The following is a 21,947-nucleotide window of genomic DNA, read 5'->3' on the forward strand; positions in this document are numbered from 1 at the left end:
CCCTTAAGCCCCCTTTTTAAAAGCTTACATTTATTAATTAATACAATAATATAATAAAATATTTAGGGGTGCCTAGGTAGCTCAGTTGGCTAAGCATCTGCCTTTGGCTCAGGTCATGATCCTGGAGTTCTGGGATGGAGCTCTGTGTCAGGCTCTCTGCTGGGTGGGGAACCTGCTTCTCCCTCTCCCTCTGCCTGCCACTCTTCCTACTTATGCTCTCTCTCTCTCTCTGTCAAGTAAATAAACTTTTAAAAAATCTTTTAAAAAATATTCAGTTAGTGTTTGCATTTCATGGACTCTCTCACAAGTTTTAAAAATAGTTTGTTTAAATCAGGATAAGGTCATACTACAATGAGATTTAGGATAATGTCATTTTTGCTGAGAAGTTTTTCAGCCTCAGTCAGTATAGTGTCAGTCACATCCCCTTTTTCCCCCCTCCTGGAACCTCCTTTAATCTATGAGATTCCCCTTCTTCTTTTTATTTCTTCCATTTAATCTGCTGAAAATCTGGCAGAATTTTTCCTTTTCTGAATTTTGCTGATTGGTTATCTATGACATCATTTAACACCCCCCTCCCATTTCCTACATACTAATTGTTAGATATAGAGGCTCGCTCAGATTTAGGTTTTGGTTTTTGGGCAAGAGTATCTCATAAATACTGTCATATTCTTCCATCAGCAGGTACACAATAACTGGCTTTCTTTCTTCTTGTCATGTTAACATAGGTCAGTGGGTTCAAGAGTTGTTAACCTAATTCTCAAATTATAAAGTTGTCCATGACTGGGGGACGTGGGTGGCTCATTAGATTAAGTGTCTGACTGCAGCTCAGGTCATGATCCCAGGGGCCTGGGCTCCAGTCCCACATCAGGCTCCTTGCTCAGCAGGGAGTCTGCTTCTCGCTCTCCCTCTGCTGCTTCCCCTCCTTGTGCTCTCTCTCTTTCTCTCTCTGTAAATAAGTAAACAAAATCTTAAAAAAAAAAAAATTGTCCATCAGCCCTTCATCTGATGGTTTTAGCAACCATGCTGGTTACTGCCAGGATCCATCATTTTATTAACTTGTACACATTTATAATCTAACCAGAAGGTGGATCCTGCAAGAACTGTTGGAACAGAATAAGAATAAATGTGGTCAGAATAAATGATGATGCCTAACTGTTACAAAGATTCCAAGAACGGTAAGTTCTCCTTCTTCTCATTCTTCCTCTCCCTCTCAGACCATTTCTTTTCCTTAGACACTGGAATTTTCTAAAATGTTATCTTTAGTTAACAGCTTGCCTTACCCCACATTTCTCTGTAGCAAATCCTATTTACTCTGGTGATTTTAATCTCATGTACAATAAAGTAGATGCCTGTTGAACCGATCCACTTGGACATTTCATGGGTATCTCAAATTCAGCATGTCCACAGTTGAACTCACATTCTCCTCCTGGAGAACCTGCTCCTCCTTCTTATTTCCTCTTACGTAACTGCATCACCATTAGCAGACAGATGGGTACAAACCAAGACCACTTCTTCCGCTTCTTGCTTACATTAATCACTCAAATTCTGTGGATTTTACTTCCTGAGTTGTTCTCCAATCTGTTTCCTCTTCTCGAGCCTATTATTACCCAAGTCAAGGACTTCATCATTCCCCCTAACTAATGAAATGACCCCCAACTAGTTTTCTACTTCTCTCTCTCTCCTTTTTCTTTTGCTGCCAAGTGAACTAGCTCAAGTTCAAATCAGATCATGTTACTCCTTGGTTCCATAAGTTATAGAGTAAAATTCATGCTTCCCTTGCCCACTACTTGCTCCTTCCCACCACTCCCTGAGTTTTACATTTTATGGTTCTAACAATTCCAAACCACGGGGACATTCCTGTACACATGATACAGCTTCTCTCCTTTCCTTTCCAGCTTTGGTCCTGGATTTCCCTTGAATTTAAAATAGTTTTCCCTCACTCCTTTGTGTAGTGAGTATCTCCTCATAGTTTAAGACCAAGCTCCTCCAAGAACTCATTCTTCATCACTCTAAAATGTTGCACTAAAACTCTTCTCCTCCTTTGTTATCCCCCAGCATATTGTGTATTTACTGCACTGCACTGAAAATATTTCCCTGTAAGTCTGTCTCCTCTACTAGGTTATAAGGACATTAGAGGTCAGGGATTGACCCTTATTTTTCTTTGTATCCTCGGTTCCTCAAACTAGCAGGTATCCAAGAAATGTTTGCTGAACAGAACCAACCTGCTCTGTTTCCCCATATGCCAAATGTCATTCCTTGACTCTTCTGGTTGGAGCAAAAACAGTATGAAGCTTTGTATAATAATACAATATTATAGACAGCCCCACTTCTGTCCTCAACTGGCAGGAAAAGAGCTTCTGTTTTCTTCTACCAAATTGTCAATGAGATTTCACACAAGTCTTTTATAGACTATGTATTGAGCAAAGAAATATAAGTGAGGAAAACATCACCTGCAGCAAAAGTCTTCCCTACAACCTGCAAAGATAAAGCCAGTGGCTTCACAACATTCTTATTCCGGGTCAGGTCCTGAGCTCCACTTAAATTGATTGCAGAATTAGCTGGACTGAGAATTGGCGAATCTTGAAAATGAAAGAGGTTGTTCAAATTAGAAGCTATTTTATATGCAGGAAGGAAGTTAATTCAGTAAGAATGAGGTGAGAGAAAGCAGATTGTAAAATTTCAGTTTTATCCTTGACCTATTTTAAGAAACTCAGTTTCTCTGTATTTGGCTTTTACTTTCTTTTTATGTATTTCACAAAAATTCACTAGAAGATACTATGTGGTGGGTACCAGCCTAAGCACTTTAAATAGATCAATTCACTTAATCCCTATAAAAACTCAAAAAGGTGGGTAGTACCACCTTAAGGAGTAGTTGTCATTTAACTCCGTCGAAGTCATATGATGTGGCATCAAGGATATCATTATGTGCCATATTAGAACTATCTCCACAGTTCCCCTTAAAGTCATATTTTAATGAGATATATTTATCTCTATTCAGATGATTTTGTCATTTGAAAGGTGCACTGCAAACTAAGTCATTGCAAGGTAGGAGAAAGAGCTTTTCTCTAAAAGAAAGTTTCTTTAATTTTCGGAGTAAACTTGAATTAATTTCCCTATGTAATGCCAGGTACATCCAAAAGATGGTTCCTATTTAGATTCAGAAAATAACTCATCCCAGAAAAACCACATGCAAGAGACAGACTATGGGGACTATAAACACTGAAGCCAACGAGAGTTTTCCGAAATGAGTACAGACTCCCCAATCCCTGATTGTACTCTGCCAGAACAGCTTAATCCATTAATACCAGCAAGTGTCAAAAGGGGCCATTAAAACTCTCTGAGAGTTAGAAAAGAAAGAATGCTCCAAACAGCAGGATATTGATGGTACTACATTAGGAATTATCTTAAAGGAAAAAAAAAAGTATTCAGAAGAGTCTGGGTACCTCTGTCAGTTAAGCATCTGCCCTTGGCTCAGGTCATGATCTCAGGGTCCTAGGACAGAGCCCTGCATCTCTCTCTTCTGGCCCCCCAACCCCACTCATGGCTCTCTCTTGCTCACTCCTGCTCTTTCTCTCAAGTAAGTAAATATAAATTAAAAAAAAAAAAAGTATTCATATAACAGTGTGATTCCTGATGCCTCTAATGAGTGCTCCTCATAGGAACTCAAAAAATTGAAATGGTTCCCTACTGGCTCAGTAGAGTTAACTGCCTCTCTGAGATCAGGGTTTACCACCAGGGAGTGATTTTTAGTCTGCAGGAAGAGCAGAAGCCAGAAACTGCACAGACAACATTACAACAGGAAACTGCAGGAAAACTGGAAGACAGTTTTTCATGTCTTAACAGAGAAACTTACAGTATAGGAATCCCAGGTAAGTTTGCTATGCTGTTGAATAGTTTGGTCGTTATGTTTCAGGCAATAGTTGTATTGTTTGGAACAAGGCTAGTAATTTACTACAGTAGTTTATACCTATAATTTTAGTGTATTTCTAATACTCCAGGTAAACAAAAATACACAGGTAAAATGTAGCTTATAAATTATGAAGAGCAATGATTCACCTTATTTTTTTCCAAGTCACTGAATTCAAATTAGCAGAGGCCAATATTTTTTAAAATAATGAAAAAGAACAAAGTTAATGTATAGGAATTAATCTTCAGATATATAAACAATAATCAATAGATAAAATGCCTATAGAAATACACACAACTATATGCAGAAGACTTTGCAGTACTTCTTAATATAATGTCTGGGATTTGTTGATGTATAGGAATCAATTTTCAGATATATAAGGAATAATCAATAGATAAAATGCCTGTAGAAATATACACAACTATATGCAGAAAACTTTGCAGTACTTCTTAATATAATGTCTGGGATTTGTTTCAACATATTGAGGGAAAGAAGGAGAGAGAAAGTAAGATTAAGTAATATTGGCCATGTGCTCATAATTTTGGAACTGGGTGATAGGTCCCTGGTGTTAGTACATTATATTAGTCTCTCTATTTTTAAAAGTTATTTAAATTCCACTTAATAAACAGTGTAGTATCAGTTTCAGGTATACAATATAGAGATTCAACAATTCCATACAATATCCAGTGCTCATCACAACATGTGCACTCATTAATCCCTACCACCTATTTAACCCATCCTCCCTTCTGGTAAACATCAGTTTGTTTTCTATAGTTAAGAGTCTGTTTCTTGGTTTGCCTCTCTCTCACTCTTTTTTTTTCCTCTTTTTTTCCCTTGGCTTGTTTTGTTTCTTAAATTCCACATGAGTAAAATCATATGACATTTGTCTTTCTCTGACTTATTTGTTTAACATAATAACTCTGGCTCCATCCATGTTGTTGCAAATGGCAAGATTTCATTCTTTTTATGGCAGAGTAATATTCCATTGTGTGTGTATGTACATATGTTGTGTGTTTGTGTGTGTGTGTGTATGTATGTATATGTACATATATATACACCACATTTTCTTTATCCATTCATCAGTTGATGGATTTGGGGCTGTTCCCATAATTCAGCTATTGTAGGTAATGCCGCTATAAACCCTGAGGTGCATGTATCCTTTGTATTAGTATTTTTATATTCTTTGGGTAAATACCTAGTGGTCCAATTTCTGGATCATAGGGTAGATTAATTTTACCTTTTTGAAGAACCTCCATACTGTTTTCTACAGTGGCTTCTCCATTTTGCATTCCTACCAACAGTGCACAAATATTTCCCTTTCTTCACATCCTTGCCAATACCTGTTGTTTCTTATGTTGTTGGTTTTAGCTATTCTGACAGGTATGAGGTGATATCTCATTGTAGTTTTGATTTGCATTTCACTGATCAGTGATGTTGAGCATCTTTTCATGTGTCTATTGACCAAAAAGACCATGTCTTTTTTAGGAAAATGTCTACTTGTGTCTTCTTCCCATTTTTTAATTGGATTATCTGTCTTTCGAGTGTTGGGTTTTATAATTTCTTTATGTATTTTGGATACTAATCCTTTATCAGATATGTCATGCAAATATCTTCTCCCATTCCATAGTTACCTTTTAGTTTTTTGATTGTTAATCTATCTTATATGTATTCTAACTTTCCATATTAAAGATTTCTAAAAATTAAAAAAACACTTCTGAAGTTCATGAAAATAGACCTGAACAAATGTCAAGACATACCATGTTTCTGAGAAGGAACATTTGATGTCAAAAAGATGAAATCAATCTAAGTTAATTTATAAATTTAATGTGATTCTAGAAAAATACTAACAGGTACAGATACTATTAGAATTACTATAAGAATCATTAGAATGTTTAAAGTAGGCAAATTGATGTGATATTGATATAAAAAACAAATACACAAGGATAGCTGGAAACATTCTGAAAAATAGGAGAAATGAGTCTAATATGATGACATAATAAGGCTTAGTATAAAACCTCAGTCAATAAATACTATGGTCTTGGTATATTAGCAGACAAATAGAATAATAGATTTAAAAAGACAGTAAGAAATAGATGCAAATACACAAGAGAATTTAGTATAAGGTAAAGGTAGCAGCCCAAAGCAGCAATGAAGATGAGCCATTCAATAAAGTGTATTGAGGCAATTTGATATGTAAGAAAAAAATTAAGATTGATCCACATCTTACACTAAACACCAAAGTCAAATGACTAAAGATATACACTTGAGAACTGAAGATACAGAAATAACAGGAAACAACACAGAAAAGTTGATTATCACCTTAAAATGGAAAAGGCCAGACTATTGTTTAAAACATGGAAGCCATTAGAAAAAGGTTTATATATTCAGCTACATTAAAATTTAAGAAATCTGTATGATAAAACACTCTAACCATGCAAACAGTAGCTAGAAGAGCACTGGAGTGGCCATCTCAGAAAACAGAAGGTTTAAGACAAAATTATTATTAGAGAAAAAGGACGGGTATTTTATATTGATAAAAGGATTAACCCACCAGGAAAACATAACAATTAAAAACATAAATGCACCTAACAATACAGCCCCAAATTCATGAAGCAAAGACTAATGAATTAGGTAACTCAATAGTAATAGGTGAGACTGTAATATTCCACTTTCCACAATGAACAGAGAAACTAGGGAGATTATTAACAAGGAAACAAAAGACTTAAGACATTATAAATCAACTAGACTTAACTGATATCAATAAAACATTCTCCCAACAAAAGCAGAATACGCATTCTTCTCAAGTGCACAAGGGAACACTCTCTAGGACAATCTGTTAGATGATAAAACGAGCCTCAATAAAATTAAAGGAAATGAAATCTTGCAAATTACATTCTCTGACTTCAATGGCCTCAAATAAGCAATCAGTAACCGAAGGAAATCTGAAAAATTCACAAATACGGGGAAATTAACAACACACTCTTAAATAACCAACAGGTCAAAGAAGAAATCAAAGGGAAATTAGATACCACTTTAGGGTAAATGAAAATGAAAACACAATGTATGGAAACTTATGAGATACCTGTAAAGAAGTGTTCAGAGGGAAATTTACAGCTGTAAGTACATATATTAAAACAGAAGAAAGATCTCAAAGAAATAACTAGCCTCTACCTTAAAAATCTAGAAAAAGAGCAAACTAAATCCAAAATAAGCAGAAGAAAAGTAATAAAGACTACAACAGAAATGAATGAATAGGGAATACAGAAATAATCGCAAAAATCAAGAAAACCAAGTTTGCTCTTTGAGTAGCTTAATGAAATTGGCAAACTTTTAGCTAGACTTTCCAAGTAAAAAAGATAAAAGACATACATTACTAAAATAAAAAATGGACAGGAGGGCATCACCGGCAACCTTACTTCTAGAAAAAGTTATGAAGGAATGCTGTGAACAACCATATGCCATTATTACAGACTGAATTTTGTCCATCCCCGCCACAAACTCCTCTGCCCACCCCCAGCCTGGCAAAACTATTTTTTAAGCCCTAGTCCTTTAGAATGTGAAGCTATTTGGAGATAGGATCTTTAAAGAGGTAATTATGCTTAAATGAAGTCATAAGGGTGGGGTGTTAGCCCAACTGGTATTCTTTTCTTTTTTTTCCAAGATTTTTATTTATTTGAGAGAGAGAGTGAAAGGGAGAAGCAGACTCCACACTGAGCAGAGAGACTGATGTGGGGATCGATCCCAGGACCAAAAGATCATGATCTGAGCCGAAGGTAGATGCTAACCAACTGAGTCACCCAGGTGCCCCTGACTGGTGTTCTTAAAAGAAGAGGAAGAGAAACCAGGGATGTACACACACAGAGGAAGGGCCATGTGAAGATGGAGCAAGAAGGCAACTATTTGCAAACCAAGGAGACAGACCTCAGGAAAACTGATCATACTGTACCTTGATCTCTCCTGGATTTGCAGCCTCCAGAACTTTCAGAAAATAAATTTCTTTTATTTAGATCACTCAGTCTATGATATTTTGTTATGGCATCCTTAGCATACCAGTATTTAATTACTCAGATGAAATGGACAAAAAAGAAAATATTAAGGAATAGACTACAAAATGACTAGGCTAATAAATGAGTTCACCAAAGTTCCAGGATATATCAAGATACAAAAATTAATAAATAGCACTGAGAGTCCAGAAAGAAACCATTGCATTTTATGGGGAATTAAATTTTGACAGTAGTGCCAAGAAAATTCAATGGGTTAAAAAAACAAACAGCATTTCAGCAAATAATTATGGGACAACTGCATATTCACATGCAAAAACTTGGATCTCTTTCTCACACCATATACAAAAATTAACCAAAAATGGATGATAGATCTAAATGTAAGAGCTAAAACTATACCATTTTTTTTCTTGTAACAGCTTTTAAAAATTTTTTTTATTTATTTATTATTTCTTTTCAGTGTTCCAGAATTCATTGTTTATGCACCACACCCAGCGCTTCATGCAATACATGCCCTCCAAATACCCATCACCAGGCTCACCCAACCCCCTACCGTATACCCCTCTTTGAGAAGAAAACACAAAAGTAAATATTCATGGCCTTAGATTAGGCAATAGTTTCTTAGCTGTGACACTGAAAGCATAAGAAACAAAAGAAAAAATAAATCAAACTTTATGAAAATTTTAAAATAAATTGTGCTTCAAAGAACACCATCAAGATAGTGAAAAGACAACCCATGGATGGAAAAAATAGTTGCAAGTCATATATTTGATAAAGGACTTGTATTCAGTACATTTATATACTTCCTACCCTTATAACTCAAAATAGAAAGCTAAATAACCCAACTGGAAAATGGACAAATTATTTGTATAGTCATTTCTCCAAAGAAGATGTACAAATAGCCAAAAAGCACATGAAAAAATGTTCATCATTAACCATTGGAGAAATACAAATCAAAACCACAATGAGATATTACTTCATGTCCACAGAATGTCTAAAATTTAAAAAAAAAAAAGAAGAGTGTTGGTAAGGATATGGAGAAACTGGAACCCTACACATTGTTGGTAGAAATGTAAAATGGTACAGACACTGAGGAAAATAGTTCCTCCGATGGATATATATAGTTATCATATTACCCAGCAATTGCACTCACAGGTATGAAATAAGAACTAAGTGAAAACATATTTCCACACAAAAATCTAAATGTTCATAGCAGCGTTATTCCTAATAGCCCCAAAGTGGAAACAACCTAAAGGTTGTTTATAAACTGATAAACAAAATAAATAAAACAAAATAAAATAAAACAAAAAAATAAACTGAAAAATGGATAAATAAAATGTGCTTATGCATAAAATGGGATTTTGTTCAGCAGTAAAAAAGAATGAAGTACTGTTATATACTACATGGATGGACCTTGAAAATAACATGCCAGATAAAAGAAACCAGTCACAAAAGGCCATATGTTGTATGATTCCATTTATATGAAATGCCCAGAATGGACACATTCATAGAAATAGAAAGCAGATTTATAGTTCCCGGGGTTCGGCAGTGGAGGGCTGAAATAGAGTGACTGAAATGGATACACAGTTTCTCATGGAGTGATGTTCTGAAGTTTATGTGGTGATAATTGTACAATTGTACAATTGTACAATTCTGTGAGTATACTAAAAAACATTAATTGTACACTGTTAATGGGTAAATTGTAAGATATATAAATTATATCTCAATAAAGCTGTTACTTTAAAAACACTATAAGCAAAATTACAAACCAGGGATAATATTTATAACTTACTTTTACACTATGTTCCTGTCAACAGAAGTCAACAAGAAAAAAGATTACTGTTGGATATCCTTTGTTGCCGCATACCACTTCCCTTTGGCCCATCTTTGATTTCAGCAGGAGGTATGGTGGATGGTTTTGTGGGTCAGTTTCCTGGGGGCAGCATCTTACCTCAAGCTCATATCCAGCTTCTTTGAGCTTTTTATCTCAGGGGCTTCTTCAAGATCATCAAGGTCTTAGCACTGTGTGTGGTCCAGAAGTGTGAGGAAGTGTAACAACTCTGGGGCAGCCCTCAATGAATGGAGGACTAAGAATAAATGTCCTAGCTTTCCATTCTTGGGAAGGATAATTCTGGGAGGCATTCTGCCTGCTTCTTCGAGAACCTGGTAGATTCAAGCCCTCCGGGTTTACAGCAACTACACAGAAAACACACTCTTTTTTGATTTACTCCTGCTTGTAGGGATCACTTCTCAAATAAGCTACTTGCACCCAAATCCTTTCTTTAGGCTCTGATTCCAGCAGAACCCAAATGATGACAAACAAGTCAAGGTAAAGGAACTTAAGAGTTCATAGAAAGAAGATGCAAGTAGTTTTTAAACAAATGCAAAGATGCTCAACGTCAACAACAAGGAAAGTGCAAATTAAAACTACACTCAGATATTATTTTTCACCCGTCAGATTGACAAAATCCAAAAGTTCAAAAGTAAACTTTGTTAGTGAGCGGTTGTGGAAATACAAACTGACATACATCTTCCGATAGAACCTCTATGGAAAGTAATTTACAGCATTTGTAGGAATTACAAATGAATCCTTGTTTGACCCAGCAATTCCTGAGTATTTATGAACTGTGAGAAATAATACATATGGAGGTTATTCATTGTTGCATTGTTTAAAAACAATATAAATGCCCATCAATAGGGGATAGGGCAAATAAATAATGGCATAGCCACACAGCGTGACAATATACAACAGTAAAACAATGAGGAAGTTCTATTGATTTGGAAAGATTTCTAAGAGATAACTGTATGAGAAAGCAAAGTGCAGAACAAAATGCTGTCTATAGAGTAAAAAAAAAAATGTATGAAAATAAGAACCCATGCTTGTGCCTGCTTGAACAGCTATAAAGAAAATCTAGAAAGATACAGGAGAAACAAGTGACAAGAGATCACCTATAGAAATGAGGGGGGATGGAAAGAGAAACTTCACTGAGTATATATGATACAGTGTATCTTTATGTGTGCATGTATATTTTCCAAAATGTAAATGTTTCAAAACAGTGTCATAAGTAAGTTTTAAGAAATATAGAAAATATTTATGTGTAGATTGACAACTGGCATCAGAAATACTTAATTGTACAAAGTGAGCATTTATTTTAATATTAGATTACACAGTGATTTTATTTATTTTTATTCTTTTTTTTTAAAGATTTTATTTATTTATTTGACAGAGGGAGAGAGATCACAAGTAGGCAGAGAGGCAGGCAGAGAGAGGAAGGGAAGCAGGCTCCCCACTGAGCAGAGAGCTGGATGTGGGGCTCGATCCCAGGACCCTGAGACCATGACCCGGGCTGAAGGCAGAGGCTTAACCCACTGAGCCACCCAGGCACCCCAATGTTATTTATTTATTTTTAAAGATTTTATTTATTTATTTATTTGAGATAGAGAGCACAAGCAAGGAGAAAGAGCAGAGGGAGAGGAAGAGGCTACCCGCTGAGCAGAGAGCTGGGTGCAGGGCTGGATCCTAGAATCCTGGGATTGTAACCTGAGTCAAAGGTAGATGCTTAACCAAATGAGCCATGCAGGCGTCCCTACACATAGTGATTTTAAAGGGTAATTCCATTTCAACAAAACTGCTTTCGCCAAGTTACCAACGATCTAATCCCCAAATCCAGGAGACTCTTTTCAGTAGCTATCAGACTGAATCCCACTGCTACGTTTATTTACTTATTCAACAATTATTTATTGAGCACTTACCATTTGTCAAGAAACTTGCTAGGATCTATGGGCTTAATGTTCAACAAGGCGAGCACCATTGGCATATTTAGCATCTAACACTAGTGGTTTTGAAGTTGTCCCCAGTGTCCAAAATATAACAGACTGTGATTCTGCTCATACTCAAACATGGATTAAACCCTGGGCTGTTGTGTAGTACATGGTGCTTAGATAACCAGTAAGCAGCCGACTGCTTGATTCTCTCTACTAGTGATTTCATATCCATTTAAAGGAGGAACTTGTAAGCACTGGAAGGATCTCAAACTTGGAAAGTTCCTTGAGCAAGTCACAGCTCTGCTTTCTATGTTGTGGTTTATAGCTTCTTGTTTCTCTCACTAAGTCACGAGCTCCTTGAGGGCATTCCCAGCTCCTGGCACAATGTCTGTCATATTGTGGCTAAAGAAATAAAATGGGGGGGGGGGGGGATGGGAGGGTGGAAGCCTAAACAATCTCCTTATCCTTTTTATGCAATAGTTCAGTAACTCTCTGTTAGCCCCAAATCCCTGGGGTTGTGGGTGGGGGGGAGACTTTTGCATAGTAAGTAGAAAGAGTTTGAATTCTGATTTTGCCATTTACTAGCTTTTTTTCACCAAATACTAACCCTTTCTGAGATTCTGTATCATGATCTGAAAAATGGTATCTGCCCCACCATAACAATTAACAGGTTTAGTATAGTGTCTGGAACACAGTAGATATTCAGTAAATCTTCGTTTTGCTAAACCTTTTTTTTTTAAGTAGACTCCATACCCAATTCCGGGCTTGAACTCATGACTGAAATCAAGATTCACATGCTAGCCAGGCTATTTAGCTATTTGGCTAAATCTTGTTAAGATTTTTCCAGATGGGGGCGCCTGTGTGGCTCAGTGGGTTAAGCCTCTGCCTTCAGCTCAGGTCATGATCTCAGGGTCCTGGAATGGAGTCCCACATGGGGTCTCTGCCTCTCTCTCTCTCCCTGCCTGCCTCTCTTCCTACTAGTGATCTCTGTCTGTCAAATAAATAGTTTAAAAAAAAAAAAAAAAAAAAAGGGACGCCTGGGTGGCTCAGTTGGTTGGACGACTGTCTTCGGATCAGGTCTTCGGCTCAGGTCATGATCCCGGAGTCCAGTGATCGAGTCCCGCATCGGGCTCCCAGCTCCATGGGGAGTCTGCTTCGCTCTCTGACCTCCTCGCTCATGCTCTCTCTCACTGTCTCTCTCTCAAATAAATAAATAAAATATATATATAAAAAAAAGAGTTTTCCAGAGGATTGAGAACTTAAATCTTTACTATCACTCTTTCTGCCCTTGACACCTGTATAAAATGTGGATGATATAATTTGCTTCTTTCCCATGTAAGTACACTGGGCCTATTTTCACATTCAGACGGCAACTAATGTTCTCCTAATAAGAGACCATGTTCCTATTAATGCACTATGAGGCTGCATTAGCTATTTCTGTCAACTGTTTTACTTTTGACTCAACTGAAACACAAGTCCCCCTAAAATTAATATTAAACAAGATACTTCCTAATCTATTCTTATGTTATTGATTTTTAAAACAGCTCTAAGTATAATTAACAATAAATGCACATACTTAAACAACTTGATAAGTCTTTACCCGTGTATACGCCTGTGAAATTATCACCACAGACAACACAGTGAACGTACTTACCACCCCCAAATCTCCTTGTTTTTTCACATTTTTAAATTATTTTTTAAAGATTTTATTTATTTGACAGTAAGAGATAGCAAGAAGGAGAGAGCACAAACAGGGGGAGTGGCAGAGAGAGGGAGAGGGAGAAGCAGGCTCCCCACTGAGCAAGGAGTCTGATTGGGGGAGGGGGCTCAACCCCAGGACACTAAGATCAAGACCTGAGCTGAAAGCACGTGCTTGACTGAGTCACCCAGGCGTCCCACCCCACCTTCTAGTAATCCCTCCCTCCTATGTCTTCCTTGTTCTCCCCTCCCCAAGCGAACACTGACCTGTTGTCACTCTAAATTAGTTTGCATTTTCTAAACTTACATACACACAGACTAACACAATATTACTTTCTCTTCTGTCTGGCTTCTTTCACTCACCATTATTATTTTGAGATTCATCCATGCTGTTATGAGTTCCAATAACTCATTACTGTTTATTGAGTTGTATTACATTGTATGGACATATAGCAATGGATAAATATTCACCTGCAGGGAAATTTGGGTTATTTCCAGTTTTTGCCATTACAAATAAGGCTGATATGAACATTTGTGCACAAGTTTTTATGTGGACTATATTTTCCTTCTCTTGGGTAAAATGTCTAGGAATGGAATGGCTAGACTATATGATAGGTGTATGTTTAACTTTTAAAGAAACTATCAAACTGATTCCCAAAGTGGTTTTACTATTTTATGTTCTCAGCAGTGTATTAGAATTCCAATTCCTTCATATCAATGCTTGATATAATCAGCCCTTTAATATTAGCTATTCTAATAACTGTGTAGTGATATCTCATTGTTTTTATTTGTGTTTTGCTAATGACTAATGGTGTTAAGTATCTTTTCACATGCTTAGTTGTCATCCATCTATCTTTTGTCCATTTAAAAAACTGGTTTATTTTCTTATTACTGAGTTTTTTAAAGGTCTTTTTCCTAAACACAATTCCTATAGATCTTTTGCAAGGATTTTCACCCAGTCTGTGGCCTGTCTTTTCATGTTCTTAATAGTGTCTTCTAAGAAGAATTTATTAATTTTAATGAAGTCTAATTTATCAATTTTTTCTTTTGTGGATTTTGTTTTTGGTGCTATATCTAAGAAATCTTTGCCTAACCCAGGTCACAGATACTTTGCCTTATGTTTTCTTATAGAAGTTATATATTTTGTGTTTTTTAAAGATTTTATTTATTTATGCGACACAGAGAGAGAGATCATAAGTAGGCAGAGAGAGGGGGGAAGCAGGCTCCCCACCGAGCAGAGAGCCAGAAGTGGGGCTACATCCCAGGGCCCTGAGATCATGACCTGAGCCGAAGGCAGAGGCTTAACCCACTGAATCACCCAGGCACCCCTATATTTTGTAGTTTTTTAATTAAGTCTATGATCTACTTGAGTTAATTTTGTATGTGGCGTGAGATAAAGACTGAAGTTCATGTTTGTGCATATGGATATCCAATTGTTCCAGCACTATTTGTTAAGAAATTTATCCTTTCTAGCGATGCCTGGGTGGCTCAGTCAGTTAAGCCACTGCCTTCAGCTCAGGTTATGATCCCAGGGTCCTGAGATCGAGTTCCTCATTGGGCTCCTTGCTCAGTGGGAAATCTGCTTCTCTCTCTGCCTCTGCCTGCTTGTGCTCTTGATCTTTCTCTCTCTCTGACAAATAAATAAATAAAATCTTTAAAAAAAATTTATCCCTTCTTTACTGCATGCATTGCCTTTGTCCCTTTGTTAAATATACATTTATGTGTGTGAATTTATTCCTAGAATTTCTATTCTGTTCCATTGATCTATCTGTATGTCTTTACACCAGTACCACATTGTTTTGATTATTGCAACTTTATAATAATTCTTCAAATCAAGTAGTGTTAGTTTCCAATTTTGTTCTCTTTTTCAGAGCTGCTTTTGCTATTTTAAGTCATTTGCATTTCCATATGAATTTTAGAATTCACTTGTCAAATTCTACCCAAAAAAGCCTCTGGAATTTTGGTTTGGATTGTGTTGAATCTACAGGTCAATTTAGAGAGAACTGACATTTTAACAATCTTGGTTTTTCAACCCATGAACAAGAGATCTCTCTCCAATTTATTTAGGTTTTCTTTACTTCCTCTCAGCTTTGCATTCTAGTTTTTAGGCTACAGTTTTTTCACACTTTCCCTCAGATTTATCCCTATTATTTCATATTTTTATTGTATATATGTGTTTCTATGTATTATAAATGAGTCACTGTTACTTAAAAATTTTTAATTTCTGGGGCACTTGGGTGGCTTAGCGGGTTAAAGCCTCTGCCTTTGGCTCAGGTCATGATTCCAGGGTCCTGGGATGGAGCCCCACATCGGGCTCTCTGCTCAGTGGGGAGCCTGCTTCCTGCCCACCCCTACCCCCGCCCCCGGCCTGCCTCTCTGCCTACTTGTGATCTCTCTCTGTCAAATAAATAAATAAAATCTTAAAACAAAAACAAAAACAAAAACAAAAAACCAGCCACCACCTGTTCTCAGTGGTCAAACAAAAATATTTTTAAAAAAATATATTTTTTAAAATTTCTGATGGTTTTTTGTTGGCATATAGAAATAAAACTGGTATTTGTATATTTATCTTATATCCTTAAATGTTGCTAAGCTCACTTATTAATTCCGATAGCTTTTTTTGTAGATTTCATTGAGTTTTCTGCATAGATCACCTGTGGTCTATAAATAAAGACAATTTTATGTCTTCCTTTCCAATCTGGAAGCCTTTAGTTATTTTTCTTGCCTGATTACACTGCTAGAATCTGCAGCACCATTGGGTAGAAATGGTAAGGGCAGACATACCTGTCTTGTTCTGATCTTAGGGAGAAGCATTTAGGTATGCCAGCTGTGGGGTTTTTGTAGATGTTCATTATCAGGCTGAGGAAATTCTCCCCCTTTTTTTCCTTAAGTTTGTTAAGAGTCTTTATCAGGAATAAATATTGAATTTTGCCAATGCTTTTTTTCCTGCATCTATTGAGATAATGATATGGTTTTATATTTTAGTTTGTTAACATGGTAAACTTTGATATTCAAATGTTAAACCAACAAAGCATTCCTGGGATAAATCTCACTTGGTCATGATATATTATCCCTTTAACATATTGTTGGTGTCAATATACTAAAATTTTATTTAGAAATATTTTGTTTATGGGGTGCCTGTGTGGCTGTCGGTTAAGCATCAGGCTCTTAATTTTGGCTCAAGTCGTATTCTCAGGGTTGTAAGCTCAGGGTTGTTTGTAAGGTTGTAAGGTTGTAAGCTCATGTTAAGCTCTGTGCTGGGTGTGGAACATGTTTAAGAGTCTCTCTCTCCCTTTCCCTCTGTCCTCCCACTCTCTGTGTCAGAAAAAAAAATTTTTTTTAGATTTATTTCATGAGGAATATTGGTTTGAACTTTTCTTTTTTTTTTTTTTTAAGATTTTATTTATTTATTTGTCAGAGAGAGAGCGAGAGCGAGCACAGGCAGAGTGGAAGGCAGAGTCAGAGGGAGAAGCAGGCTCCCTGCGGAGCAAGGAGCCCGATGTGGGACTCGATCCCAGGACGCTGGGATCATGATCTGAGCCGAAGGCAGCTGCTTAACCAACTGAGCCACCCAGGCGTCCCGGTTTGAAATTTTCTTATGATGTCTTTGATTTTGGTATCAAGATAATGCTGACTAGAATAAGTTAGGAAAGTAGTCCATTCACTTCTATTATTTGGATGAGTTCATGTAGAATTATTATTATTTTCTGTTTAAATGTTTGGTGGTATTTAACACTAAGCCATCTGGGCCTAGAGGGTTTTCTTAGGAAAGATATTAGCCACATTTTTAATGCATTTAAGAGACATAGGACTATTCAGATTATCTATTTCTTTTTATTCATTCATTCATTCAATATTCATTTATTCATTTGAGAGAGAAAGAGAGAGCACAAGTAAGGAGCAGGGAGAGGGAGAGAATTTCAAGCAGACTCTCCACTGAGCATGGAACCTGACATGGGTCTCCATCTCACAACCAAGAGATCATGACCTGAGCTGAAACCAAGAGTCAGACACTTAATCAACTGAGCCACCCAGTTATCTGTTTCTTCTTATGTAAGTTTTTGTAATTTGTCTTTCAAGGAATTTGTTCATTTCATCCAAATTCCCAAATTTTTTGGTATAAAATGTTCATAACTTCCTCTTATTATCCTTTTAATATCATTCAAACGGATAATGATGTCACCTCTCTCAGTCCCAATATTAATAATTTGGACTTTCTCTCTTTTTTTCGTAATAGTGAGGCTAGAAGTTTATCAATTTTATTGACTTTTTCAAAGAACTAGTTTCTAGTTTTATTCATTTTTCTAATGTTTTTCTGCTTTTTATTTCACTAATTGTCACTTTGATCTTTATTATCTCCCTTTTTCTGATTACTTTGGGGTTAATTTTCTTTTTCCTAATTTCTTAAGGTAGAAGCTGAGTTCATTGATTCAAGATCTTTCTCCCTTTTTTTTTTTTAAGATTTTTTTATTTATTCATTTGAGAAAGAGAGTGAGTGAGAACACGAGGAAGGGGGAGGGTCAGAGGAAGAAGGAGAATTAGACTCCCTGCTAAGCAGGGTGCCTAATGCTGGGCTCAATCCCAGGACTCCAGGATCATGACCTGAGCTTAAGGCAGACACTTAACTCACTGAGCCACCCAGGCACCCCCAAAATCTTTCTTGTTTTCAAATGTACATTTTAGTGTTATAAATTTCCCTCAAAATACTGCTTTAGTGGAATCTCCCAAATTTTGTTTTGTTGCTTTTTCATTTCCATTCAATTCAAAATATTATTAATTTCCTTTTGGGTTTCTGTTTTGACCAAAGGATTATTTAGAAGTGTAGTACTTAGTTTCCAAATATTTGGGGATTTCTCAAGATCTTTCAGTTATTGATTTCTAATATAATTACATTTTAGGTAGATAACATACTTTATATTATTTGAATTCTTTCAAATGTATTAAGACTTGTTTCATGATTTTTTACATAGCAAAGGAAACCATCAACAAAACAAAAAGACAACCTACTAAATAGAAGATATTTGCAAATAATATATCCAATAAGGGGCTAATCTCCAAAATATGTAAAGAACTTATAAAACTCCACACCAAAAAACTAAGCAATCCAATTTAAAAATAGACAGAGGACCCAAATAGACACTTTTCCAGAGAAAACATACAGATGGCCAACAGACACATGAAAAGATGTTCAACATCACTAATCACCAGGGAAATGCAAATCAAAAACCACAACTAGACCTGTCAGCATTGCTAAAACAAAAAAGACAAGTGTTGGTGAGAATGTGCCAAAAAAAGGAATTCTTATTCACTGTTGGTAGGAATGTAAATCAGTGCAGACACTAAGAAAAACAGTATGAAGATTTCTCAAAAAATTATATATATAATGAGCCAGTAATTCCACTCCTGAGTATTTTCCCAAAGAAAATGAAAACACTAATTTTTAAAGATAGATGTTTACTGCAGTATTATTTACAATTGCCAAGATACAGAAACAGCCCAGAGGTCCATCAGTAGATGAATGGATAAGGAATATATGGTGTGTGTGTGTGTGTGTGTGTGTGTGTATGAAAACACAATGGAATATTAAGCAGCCACAAAGACCAACAATATCAGGCCATTTGAGACAATATGGATGGACCTAGAGGGTATTATGCTAAGTGAAATAAGTCTGACTGATAAAGACAAATACCATATGATTTCACTCATAAAGGGAATCTAAAAAACAACAACCAAAACAAGTGAATAAACAAAGCAGAATCAGACCTATAAACACAGAAAACAGACTGATGGTGGCCAGAGGAGGTGGTGGAGGGCTGAGTAAACTGGGTGAAGAGGAGGCTTCTACTTATGGAATGAATAAATCATGGGAATAAAAGACACAGCATAAAGAATATAGTCAACAATATTGTAATAGCAATGTATTGGGACAAATGGCAAGTACACTTGTGATAACCATAGCATGACATATAAACCTGTTGGATCACTATATTGTATATCTGAAACTAATGTAACATTATATGTCAACTACACTAAAAAAAAAAAGACTTATTCTATGGTCTGTAAACATGATATCATAATTATTTTTGTTCCTCTGCATGTAACATTTCTGTTTTCTTTGGCTTGGTAAATGTTCTATGTGAACTTGAGGATGTGTAGCTTGCTGTTGTTGGGTGGAATGTTCTACAAATGACAATTAGGTCAAGTTGGTTGATACTGTTGTTCAAGTATTCTCTATTCTTTCTGTTTATCTGTTGTTTCAATTGCTGAGAGAAAGATGTTCAAATACCTGGCTATAATTGGGGATTTATATATTTCTTAAAACAAGTCTATCAGTTTTTGCTTCTGTATTTCAAATCCCTGTCATTAGGTGCATAAATTTTTAAGACTGTTCATTCCTCAGGGGCACTTGGGTGGTTCAGTCAGTCAAGCATCTGACTCTTGATGATGGCTCAGGTCTCAATCCCAGGGTCATGAGTTCAAGCCCCGCACTGGGCTCCATGATGGGCATAAAGCCTACTTAATTAAAAAAAAAAAAAAAGATTGCTCTGTTCTCCTGATTACTTGATCTCTTTATTATTCTGAAATTACCTCTTTAATCTCTGGTAATATTTTTTGCTCTGAAATCTCTTTTGGCTGATGTTAATATAGCCACTCAAGCTTACCTTTGACTACTGTTAGCATGGTACTTTTTAAATACTTTTAACTTTAACTTATTTGCGCTTATATTTTTTTATTTTTTATTTTAATGATGTAAACACTTTATTACTACTCTGGAAAAATTCACCTGTACAATGTAAAAGAAGCACAACAACCATTATCTTCACCTCTTCTGAAAGATAGTTAAATTCATTAATTCATTTGAATGTCTTGTGGTCTTCTTAGTTTAAGAGTGTATTTTCCCAATCCAATTTTATGTATATCTTTTTTTAATTTAATTTTTTTCAGTGATCCATAATTCATTGTTTATGCCCGACACCCAGTACTCCATGCAATACATGCCCTTCTTAATACCCACCACGGGGCTCACCCAACCCCCTCCTCCATAAACCCTCAGTTTGTTTCTCAGAGTCCACAGTCTCTCATGGTTTGTCTCTCCCTCCAATTTTCCCCAACTCACTTCTCCTCTCCATCTCCCAATGTCCTCCATCTTATTCCTTATGCTCCACAAGTAAGCGAAACCATATGATAATTGACTCTCTCTGCTTGACTTATTTCACTCAGCATAATCTCTTCCAGTCCTGTCCATGTTGATACAGAAGTTCATGGTAGCAGCACAGAGCTAGATTTTACTCCAGCCCCCAAAATCATAATATTTGTCCTTCAGTTGGAACATTTACATTTTTATTTTTATTTTTTTATTATGTCTAGTTAGCCACTAGATAGTACTTCCATTAGTTTTTGATGTAGTGTTCAATGATTCATTATTAACAATTATATTTAATATGATTCTTGACGTGGTTGGGTCTGAGTCTTTCATCTTTTTACTTGTTTTCTACTTGTCCTATCTATGCTTTGTACCCCTTTTCTTCTTCTCAGTCTTTTTTTGGATTAATCAAACATTTTTTTACAATTCTATTTTGTCTCCTTTGTTGCTTATTAACTATAACTCTTGGGTTTTTTTAGTGGTTGCTTTAGGGTTTATAGAATATATCTTAACACAGTCTAATCTTAAGTGGCACTATGCAACTTCACATATATACTAGAACTTGATGATAGTATACTTCTGTATCTCCCTTCCTGTCCTTTATGTTCTTGTCATCACTTCGCTTTTCCATATATTATAAACCTAACAATATACTACTGTATTTGTATAAGTCAACTATCATTTCAATAGATATAAATAATAAGAAAAATTTGTATACCTTTACCCATGGTTACCACTTTACCTTAGTTATGACTTCTAGTGGTTTTCATTCCTTTGTAAAGAATCAGATTCTCTTCTGCCTGGTATCATTCTCCATTTACCTCAATGACTTCCTTAAGCATTTCTTGTAGTGTGAAACTGCTAGGAGTAAATTCTTTCATATTTTGCATGTCTGCAAATATTCTTATTTCACCTTTAGTTTTGAAAGATCTTTTTGCTGAGTATAGAATTCTAGGTTGTTAGTTACTAGCTTTCAGCTCTTTCAAGATGTGGCTCTACTTTGTTCTTATGTATTTAGAAATACGCTGTCATGCTAATTTTTGTTCCCCTGAATATATCTTTTTCTTTTGCTGTTTGATTTTCTTTTTGTTGGTTTTGAGAAATTTTATTATGATGTGCTTTGGAATAGTTTTCTACATGTTTCTTGTGCTTGGGGTTCATTGAACTCCTTGGATCTGTAGGTTTGCAATTTTCATCAAGTCTGGAAAGTTTTGGCCATTATTTCTTCAAATATTTTTTGTCTCCCACACCCCACCTCTTCAGACAATCTACAGGCACCTGCCAATATACTAGGTTGCCTGTAGTTGTCCCACAGCTCACTGATGCTCTTTTTGTTTTGTTTTCTTTTTCCTTCCTATGTTTCACCATAGTTTCTATTATTATGCCTTCAAGCTACTAAACTTTTCTTCTGCAATGACTAATCCATTGTTAA

The 21,947-nt window shown here is 36.0% G+C and overlaps 1 protein-coding gene across 12 annotated transcripts in view; it reads right to left on the reverse strand.

Moving 5' to 3' along the window:
• The window catches only part of GREB1L (GREB1 like retinoic acid receptor coactivator), a 269,790-nt gene that overhangs the window by 79,596 nt on the left and 168,247 nt on the right, over window positions 1–21,947 (reverse strand). For 11 of the 12 annotated variants that reach the window (XM_082698725.1, XM_082698732.1, XM_082698731.1 and 8 more), the window contains one exon: window positions 2,451–2,579. The exons of the other annotated variant lie outside the window; for it this stretch is intronic. In XM_082698725.1, the coding sequence (XP_082554851.1) occupies window positions 2,451–2,579 (129 nt within the window). The remainder of the gene's footprint in view (window positions 1–2,450; window positions 2,580–21,947) is intronic. 12 annotated transcript variants of the gene reach the window in all.

Source organism: Mustela nivalis (assembly GCF_964662115.1).
Source record: "Mustela nivalis genome assembly, chromosome: 14".
Lineage (NCBI taxonomy): Eukaryota > Metazoa > Chordata > Mammalia > Carnivora > Mustelidae > Mustela > Mustela nivalis.